At 44.0% G+C, this 9,532-nt stretch overlaps 3 protein-coding genes across 3 annotated transcripts; 1 reads left to right on the forward strand and 2 right to left on the reverse strand.

The window, feature by feature from the left end:
- Positions 1-1,051: 1,051 nt before the first annotated feature.
- On the forward strand, positions 1,052-3,032 carry BDCG_00402 (homoserine kinase). Its single transcript, XM_045415911.1, has 5 exons — positions 1,052-1,250; positions 1,367-1,711; positions 1,783-2,081; positions 2,177-2,905; positions 2,974-3,032. Exons 1-4 carry the CDS (start codon positions 1,187-1,189, stop codon positions 2,528-2,530), a joined length of 1,062 nt encoding a protein of 353 aa, XP_045271751.1. The 5' UTR covers positions 1,052-1,186; the 3' UTR covers positions 2,531-2,905; positions 2,974-3,032.
- BDCG_00403 (RNA polymerase II mediator complex subunit Nut1) lies at positions 2,746-6,728 on the reverse strand. The gene is made up of 7 exons (XM_045415912.1): positions 5,966-6,728; positions 5,640-5,890; positions 5,516-5,578; positions 4,950-5,456; positions 4,719-4,890; positions 4,305-4,664; positions 2,746-4,253 (listed from the first exon to the last, which is right to left on the reverse strand). Exons 1-7 carry the CDS (start codon positions 6,591-6,593, stop codon positions 3,109-3,111), a joined length of 3,126 nt encoding a protein of 1,041 aa, XP_045271752.1. The 5' UTR covers positions 6,594-6,728; the 3' UTR covers positions 2,746-3,108.
- Positions 6,729-7,743: 1,015 nt separating this feature from the next.
- On the reverse strand, positions 7,744-8,567 carry BDCG_00404 (uncharacterized protein). Its single transcript, XM_045415913.1, has 2 exons — positions 8,439-8,567; positions 7,744-8,374 (listed from the first exon to the last, which is right to left on the reverse strand). The coding sequence occupies exon 2, from the start codon at positions 8,360-8,362 to the stop codon at positions 7,958-7,960; it is 405 nt and encodes a 134-aa protein (XP_045271753.1). The 5' UTR covers positions 8,363-8,374; positions 8,439-8,567; the 3' UTR covers positions 7,744-7,957.
- Positions 8,568-9,532: the final 965 nt, after the last annotated feature.

The raw sequence follows: 9,532 nt of genomic DNA on the forward strand, positions 1-9,532 counted from the left end.
TAGTTTTCTCATAAGAACTAGCTTCATACATGCAAATACACTTAAATATGTAAGAAAAAACACTTAAATTCATTCTTTCTATATCTGTATTACTTTCTCAGTCATCTGAACACTACAGAGTCTCATTTCTCATATTTTTATCATTTTATTATTATTGTTATTATAATTATTATATAGACATACTCAGTGACCTTATTATTATAAGTTATTATAATTATTATATAGACATACTTAGTAATCTGATTATTATAAGTTATTATAATTATTATATAGACACACTCAGTAATCTGATTATTATAAGTTATTATAATTATCAGTATCTTTATTATTTTAATATTAATATTAATAGTTATAATTATAATTATATTTATAATATTATTAATATTATAAGTTATAATTATATTTATAATATCATTAATATTATGAGATTATAATTTTAATTATAATTATAGTCTTGTAAAATCTGATCTCTGAATTCATAGTATTTTTAATATTAATATTGTTATTAATATTATTATTAAGTATTATTATCAGAATTTTTAATATTCTTATCATTTATTTAACTGAGTAATATACTGTCTCAGAATAATGATTTCATTGCAGTCTGTTATATCTTTATATTCTGAAGAATTATCTTGAGCTTGATTATTCTTATTATTTTTATATAATTATTAATATTGAAAAGAATTCAGCTATCTGATTCTCTGAGATCTCTTTACAGTTGATTAATCTTGTATTGACAGGCATTTGATATGAGATATTTGAATAAAAGAAGCAGCTATTTGAAAAGCTTATTGTATGATTATTCCATGATTATAACACTTTGTAGAAGTACAAGAACTTCATAACCTGTGAGAGAGATTGAACATGATTGGTTGTTGTTGTTATTTAACTAGTAGCTAGTGAAAGCTAAATATATGTGTGTGGGTCACGTGGGTTAGGGCTTGTGTAGTAGCTCCAACATGGGAATATGGATATTCCCAGAATATCACGTGAGTTTGTCCCGATGACTCATCTATTATTCGCCAACTTTTTTTTTTTTTTTTCTACGGTGATATCTGTATTGACGGAGGGGTAGATAGAACCAACCCAGTATAATAACAACGGTGCCGGAGCTGGATGCAATTAGCCAACTTTCATAGCTTTAAAATAGCGGGATCTGATTAAATTACTAATTAGCACAAACATGTCCTTCACAATCAAAGTTCCCTGCTCATCTGCAAACATCGGCCCAGGGTTCGATGTGATCGGTAAGTCCGCCTGGCGCAAGATACAATTCCCGGTTGTTTGCGACGACGAGGTCTGCCTGCTCTCCCCTCAACCCCTTTTTCTAGAATTGGGAACTGACAAAGGCAAATGCAAATAGGTTTAGCGCTGTCTATCCATCTCGAGCTCCACGTCACCACTACAAACATAAGCTCCTCCAAAATCCCACTCAATTGTGCAATCACATATGAGGGTGAAAATGCAGAGGAGGTTAGCTTAGATCCGGAAGTCAATCTCATTACACGCGTTGCTCTCTACGTTCTTCGGTGTCACGATCAGCGTGCTTTCCCCGTTGAAACCCATGTTCATATCAAAAATCCCATCCCACTTGGAAGAGGCCTGGGGTCGAGCGGGGCGGCTGTTACTGCGGGCGTTATGCTAGGGAATGAAATAGGAGGTTTAAAAATGAACAAAGCTCGGATGCTAGATTATTGCTTGATGATAGGTACATGATTCCCCTCATCGTATTGCCGAGCCTCGTAGGTCCCCTTGCTAAGCGTGTGTGTGTATATACAGAGCGCCATCCCGACAATGTTGCTGCAGCCCTCTACGGGGGCTTCGTGGGCACCTATCTGAACGAGCTCAAACCAGAAGATCTAGCTTGGAAAGAGATCCCATTAAGTGAAGTTCTCCCAGCACCTGCTGGCGGCATTGACACTGGAGTGAAACCGCCGGAGCCACCCATCGGCATTGGCCATTACAAAAAGTTCGCCTGGTCACCACAAATCAAAGCCATCACGATAATACCTAGCTTCGAGCTTCCCACAGCGAAAGCTCGTGAAGTTCTACCAGAAGTGTACTCAAGAGCAGACGTCGTATGTGACTATCAACTATCCCATTTCTCTTCATCACAGCCCATTGCAAACTAGACATATACCCCTAACGACGCCTTTCATTTCTCTCATTTTAGATATATAACCTCCAACGCGCCACCCTCCTCCCCTCAGTCCTTAGCCAGTCCCCATTAGATCCAGATATGATCTATCTCGCAATGCAAGACAAAGTTCACCAGCCGTACCGAAAACACCTCGTACCCGGTCTCACCGAAATCCTCAGCTCCATGACCCCAGCCACCCAGCCCGGTTTATTAGGGATATGCCTTTCCGGCGCAGGACCCACAATACTAGCCCTTGCCACGACTAATTTCACCCAGATAGCAGATCGCATCGTTTCACAGTTTAAACAGCATGGCATTGAATGCCGGTGGGAGGTGCTGGAACCAGCTGAGGACGGGGCTGTGGTGGAAAGGAAGAAGGACGTATAGACAGACGGAGAGGGTGATCAGGGATATATAACTATCTTTTCTTTGGAGTTTTGTGAGATAGGGCTGCGGAATATAGATTTTTATACGCGATATAATGTTATGTCTTCGCTTATGTCTTCGCGCTATGTCGTCCGAATACCGTAGCGCTACTTGAATTCGGATACGAAAGGTATATTTTCTAATTAGATCGCATTATTTTGCTAAGATAGGATTCCTCGTTTCCTGTTGCTTATGACCGCAATCGTTCTTTCTTTATAGTTCGTATATTGTAGAAAGCCTACAGTATCGATAGGTATGAATTACATAGAACAAGTAATGGCCTATTCGCGTGACTAAAAAAATACTTGGGGAGTTTGCGATTCTCATCACATATATGTATGTTTTTTATGAGCCCATCCCGAGCGACAATCAAAGGCACCAGATCCTGGTTTTAACCTCAACAGTGAAATTCCCCGTCTCGGATTGTCACCAAGCACAACTAATCCACCTCCCACCACCCAAAAAAGTACAAGACAAGAGAAGAAGGGCAGTATAGATGAGAATCACTACGCGGAAAACCTGCTTCCAGCCCTACAATCTTAAAACATGCCCTCCATATCCAAATCCAAATATTCAGGATTTCCCACACCCATATCCGCTCCATTCAGCACATCATCAATACTTGCATCTAGGCCGCTACCCATACCCATACCAATCTCGCCTATTCCACTCATTCCCATCCCCTGTCCATTTCCAGCCCCATCACCCCCAGCAGCTGCTGCCACTGCCGCATCAAGCATGTCATTGAGATCCCCCGTATCGTCCGCTCCCTGATTCTGTTGGCCGGATTGCTCACCTCCTTGATCATGCCTTTGGCCGCTCATTCCCATTCCCTCCCGTTCCAGATTGATACCTTGCATTATGTTACCAACATCTATGTTCGAAACCTCCTGCGGCATCTGCGGGACGGCAGTAAGCGCATCGACTCGCCGGCTTAAACGCACGATTAGCTCTGCGCGGAGTGTATCACTATCGATTAACTTGGGAATAGATTCGCGCTCAAGGTTCAGCCCGTCGCGGAGCGTGAGAATCGGACAGCGGGGTATGGCGTCTTTAGACGGATCAACAGGATGGAATGCCGCGCGCTCTACGGCGAAGGATTCTGCAAGGGGGGCACATATGAGCGTGGCGGCTATGTCCAGGGCGAGATCTCCGCTCCCGGTTTCCGCTTGCAATTTGAGCTCGTCGATTATGCCCCTCAGCACGCGAACCGCACCTACAAGTCTTATTCCGGCGACAATCTGACGGTGTGTGTAGCTAGGAGGGGTCATGCTTATTTCAGGGCTTGTGCTCCAAAAGACAAAGGACGAGAAAGTGTTGCGAATGCTGGCAACAATCCCTCCACCTGCTGGATTTGAAGCCCAGCCTTCTACTTCGCCGTAACGCGCTGTGCTGCGCCGCTGGAAGGAATGGTACGGTTCTAAAGCCTCAAGAATGGGCTTGATGTCGTTTCTGGAAAGGTGCCTGGTGCGCACACCTTTCAGCTGGTCACCGAGCTGTTTTGCAGTTATTAATAACACCGTGCGGTGAATTTCCTGGGCTTCGCCAGATATGGAGCTGGGTTTAACGAGGGCAAGTAAAAGTTTTAACGATGTAGTCAAATCACTTTCCGACTCCCAGATATGATGGCCGAGCCACGTTAGCGCCATCACTAAAGATGGTAAGAGAAAAGGCTCTAAGAGATCTATGAAAATAAGCTTAAGTCTTGTATGGTTTTCATTCGGGATCAACGTACATTCAAACCCGCCTTTTAAGGTCTCAAATTCCAACTTTCCAGTTTCGCACGCAGCCAAACTTTGACTGAAAAGTGTTGAGACGAGGAAGTAGAATTCCTGAGGGCTGCATGATGACATTGATTCATCGCTGATCCCTTCCGCAATGAATAGGGCGGTGATCCATGCTCCAAGATTATTCTTTTGCTTTTCATCCAAATCCTCGAGTCTCTGGCTGGAGCAACCATGTTGCAGGAGTCGCAAAATAAACGAGTCTGGATTAGAAATCCCCAAGTCATAATGAGATAATCCGTATTTGTACTTGAAGGCGAGAACTAGTAGTAATATGCTGCCGAATTCGTCATAAACCGGCTGGCTTTCACCTGTATATAACGTCAGCATTTTTCATGCCTCATACATATCACGTTTCTGCGTACCTTGTTCTTCGCCCCATTTCCAAGCGTCAAGCAAAGCACACAGCGGTCGCAAGATAGTTGATGGGCTAATGAAAAGAAGCATGACGTCCAAGGAAAGAGGCCTCCGTGACAGAGAATTGCAGATATTCTTCAATGTCATTGTTTCCTTCCTTGAGCATAAGTTATGCATCACCTAGCAATATAGTTAATGGAGGAATGTCAAGGTAGCAACCAATAAAATGAAGGACATACTTCTGTGATGGCCGCCGCGATGGTACCGGCGTTGCCTTCCATCGACTCGAGCTCATTTATGAGTTGTTCCGCACGCTCGGGATTGTTATTAATTTGGGAAACTAGATCTTCTCTTCGAAGCTGTCCTCCAACAGGCAAGGTCTGCATTGGGTTTTCCCCTAGAAGTCGTTCAATGCTTGCTTCCGGGATCAATTTATGCAAAGCACAGGCAAACAAAAATTCCTGCCGGACATCTGACAGGATAGAATTTCCTTGCATTGCGAACATTTCAGAAAACGAAGGAAAGGCATTGGGGTCAATGCGACTGAGGGCGCGGGTGATGCAAAGCTCCATCGGTATGGGGTCAATAGCAGATGCACACATTTCAGCAAAAAATGGCGGCAGCTTGTTGACTAAGAAAGACCGGAAGATAAACATGGTGCGATTAGGCTCGTTGCGGTACATCCCATTCGATAACACGTCAAAGGCTGCAGTAATAAGATCTTCGATTAGTGTCATGCGATCGCCCTAGAAAAATATTATGAGTTTTCAAGAGTAATTTAGTAGTATGGACTTCAAAAACTCACTCCATATCGATTATTTAAGTAGTTAACAACCATACTATCATCCACCAGCGGTCTCCCAAAAAGCTTTAAGATGATACTATTAGTATGTAGACTACTGTAACAGTTGAGAGGGCAACAGGCATACCAAGGCATTAACATATATATATGGTCCTGCTCTGGAATTGATGATAGAGCCATCAAGGACATTAGACTCAAATTCTAGAGCTGAAATATTGACATTTTCCATCATTGCATCTTCAAGGGATTTCTCGCCGTCGTGGCCATACAAATTGAAATCTTTTCGCAAAGTTTCAAGCCTGTCACGTAAAGGAATTGATACACCACCACATAGCGGTATATATTCAGAGAGGGATTGGCCTAGTTTATTTCTCCAACCTGATCGATAACAGGCAATCAGTATTTAAGTACAATGTAAACGAGGGTCTACTGTGAGAAGAATAGAAAGAGTACCTTTTGGCCCTGAGGCAGAGAGAGCATTTACGGCTTTTTCAGTGCTCATAAGAGCAGCAAATAAAATTCCGAGAGATTCAAACACAGCCAGGGTGTCCGGAGAGTTCGTCAACGAGGCGGCGGGGTCGCCTACCGGTTCGCGACTTGAGTTCCATGAAAGAAGAGCTAAAATCCATTTTGCGAGCGCAGAAAATGTGTTTGCGGCGTCAGATGTCGTTCTGGGGGCGTGTCCCGAAGTCGCCGCTATCGTAGCATTATGGATAATGCAGTAGTCGGTCATCAGTGTACTGACAGGTGCTTTCGTGGTTGATCCATTCTGTGCAGCCACTTGCTTCTGGGAAACTGTCGACTGCGCAAGAAGTGACTCTAGTATATCCTCAAGTTTAATACTCCCAAGCCTATGTAGGGTGTCCACATAAAGCGGTATTAAGGGGTCCCAGGGCACATTTGTGACACATCTTAAGGCCAAAATAATGTCTATCAGCCTTCTCGCCGGGATGGAATAGCGATTCAGCATAAGCTTCGCAAAAGCCCTAAATTCAGAAGCATCGGTCCTCTGAGAAAGGCATCGACGGAGCAATGTTTTCCATTGCGCCGAAGAGCTCCCAACAATCTTTATCTCCTCCATCACCCTTATACCTTAGCTGATGGGCTCTTTCAACAAAAGGTTGGTTTACATTCCCACCGTAGAAACACACACATTGGCAACATGAAAGATGAAAAGCTCATTAAAGGCAGCTCATTTAGGGACATCAGACTAAAGTGCCGCGCGGAAGTCGCGGTTTCATGAATGGTGAATAACCCGGTTTCTGAATTGTTTGATGTTTGCACTGTTTGCAAATCGCGAGACCTATCGTCATTTTTTTACCCCTTTTCCTTTGCAACAACCTAGCACATTTTCCACCATTAGCTCACTTCGCAACTGCTCTTGTGACTGAAGTGGCGGCTAAATGAATCATGGGCGATTGCGAGGGCTACAATTAATATCGGTCTGTGAACCGGCTTATTTAAGTGACATGTTGCCATAATTTCATTGGCCGCCGTCGCGCATCTCTAGTCTGGGAATATCCAACCGCCTTGAAAGGGCCTGGCATGCCGCCTCTTCTTCGCAGGTACCATCTCTTTAATGGCTTCGTTTCTCCATCTATTTTCAATATGATTTATCTGTGATGATATCCGGATGGTTTAGGTCACTCGACCCCACCCAGCCCATCGCTATGATCACCATATTAGCATCCCCTATGACAAACCCACATTTCCAACCCCTTGATGCGGAAGCCGTAAGCCGGAATCGACTCTGGATGATGCTTTGTCACTCGCACTGCTGCTGCCGTGGGCGTCGACAGGGTTTTTTTATGAGGGTGCGGCCTCTGCAGCGGCATCATGTTTCCATATTTTTAGAGTCCTCGAATTGCGCGTTACTACTTCCCCCCAGAGGGAATTTCCATTGCGGTTGCCACATGCGCCCCTTCGTGTGTGGAAGTTATGCTCAGGAGGCATACTACTCTGTATCTAGCTCGTGCCACTATTTCGTTATTCTCGAAAGCATGATTGACCTCAGGTCAGATGCTACGCTATACAAACCACAAGCATGGCCAGAGCTCATGGGCATCCAGCAACATAGACCGTCTGGTCAGCTGAGTGAACAACAAAAACCGCCAGCTTACTGCTGGCAGAAGGAGTCATGGTATTGCCAATGACTCGGGCCACATTCCAAGGACATGAGCCATGCATTCACGGGTAAATAGGCTTCGACAAGGGAATAAGAAGAAGGTAAAGGTCCCTTGTTTTGCTGTTAAATGATAACTAGCGAATGACTGATCTCTGAAAACACAGGTGAGAAAGAGATATGAACAACAGCAAGTGAAAACAAGAAACAAAAGTGAAAGACCAAAAGTATAACCATAGGTTCAACAACCACAAAACACTAACAACGGTTTCTCACAAAATCAACCCCTTGTTTATCTATCTCGAAAGCATCGAACAACAAGCCTAGTAACATCTGTCCCTTCCGGGTCTGTTCTTCGAGCGGAATTTGTTCTTGCAACACACGTAGAAGTTGTTACACCTATATCTCGAATCTTTGAGCCCGTAGCATCGGCGATTGCTCCTCATACTGCCGTTGACCTCGTTACAGCAAGCTGCACTGGCTGCGCCCCAGAATGCCTCCGCCCCGGGCTTGTAACACCATGATCCGCTTTCACCGGCGCGTGCCTCCACCTCCACGGACCTTTCGAACAGGGTTGATGATGCCGACTGTTGTACTTGACATTCCTCGGCCCATTTGCCTTGCGGGCAAAGCGGTTCATCAGAAGTCGAGATGCCCTGCTCTTCCCTCATCCCAAGGGATGCGGCATACACGATGGGGAGGGTGAAGAACAAGGTGAAGGCTCTCATTTTTGCTTGGTTCTACAAGAGGAATATTCTATGAGCATCAACTCCTATCCGAAAGGAATATTTCCCGAATTCTTACCTATGGATGAGTCTTTAAAAGGGGATGTATTTGAGGCTACCAAACACAGGGTTGTGTAGGTAGTTTCGAATTTCGGAGAGGAGGAGGAACAAGAAGATGTCTGATGTACCGTTGGAATTTGGATTATGTTGTGTCTGATGTACCGTTGGAATTTGGATTATGTTGTTGATTCTTTTGATGAGTTGAGACGAATTGGTCAAAAGAAGAGAGGAATGAGCTCTTTATATAGAGTTCTATGTCGCCAAAACCACTCTCACAGCTTCAGGACGTCCTTAAGCTCCTAATATCGCACTTGGGAATACTACGTTGCATTACAGTCGATCACTAACTGGCCCCTGAAATAACTCATCTGAGGTGGAAGCCTGCATTGCCGAGCCCTATTCTGTTACATTGGTATTTCACCTGCTAATCGGATTGGGAAAAAAGGCTAGCACCTCCTGTTTACAGAGAGAGGCAATACAGTGTCCTTCAACTACAAACTAACAACCATTCTCCTGGCGTTTGGGAGATCCTGCGCTCGATATCAATCTATATCAACCTTATATCAACAAACCACCCCCACTGCTACCAAGGTTCATGCGGCGGACAGGGAAAAGAGTATCCCTAAATAAGATTATTTGAAGCACCTCAATCTCTTGATTCTTATTCCCTACAGTGGGAGGATTAAGCTTGAATACCCCCCTGGCCGCCTAGATCGTACTAACCACATAACGTTAATATCTATATGGCTGCTTTTCATGATCATATTGTTAATATTTTGTATACAGAGGATCCTCTCAAAAGTTTTGATTAGCATTAAGAATTTAATACTGTTATCGTTCCATTCTCAAGCCCCTGAAATTTAGGCTAGCTTTAGTTAAGCTGTAGCTGGTTATTCAGACATCACAGCCATTAATCTCTCTTAGAACTCTGATTAAGAGAGAGAATGAGAATACTTCATGTCTGTAACAAAGTTACACCTTTAATTCTTAGTGCTAATCCAAGCTTTTGAGAGGATCCTCCGTACCTGTCATGGTGATGCAGAGCTACGGGTCCGGGCTCTTACCACCTAGAGCAAAAAGACCATAAGATGACTGGCTCCCCAGCCCCGGTAC

Source organism: Blastomyces dermatitidis (genome assembly GCF_000003525.1).
Source record: "Blastomyces dermatitidis ER-3 genomic scaffold supercont1.1, whole genome shotgun sequence".
Taxonomy (NCBI): Eukaryota; Fungi; Ascomycota; class Eurotiomycetes; order Onygenales; family Ajellomycetaceae; genus Blastomyces; species Blastomyces dermatitidis.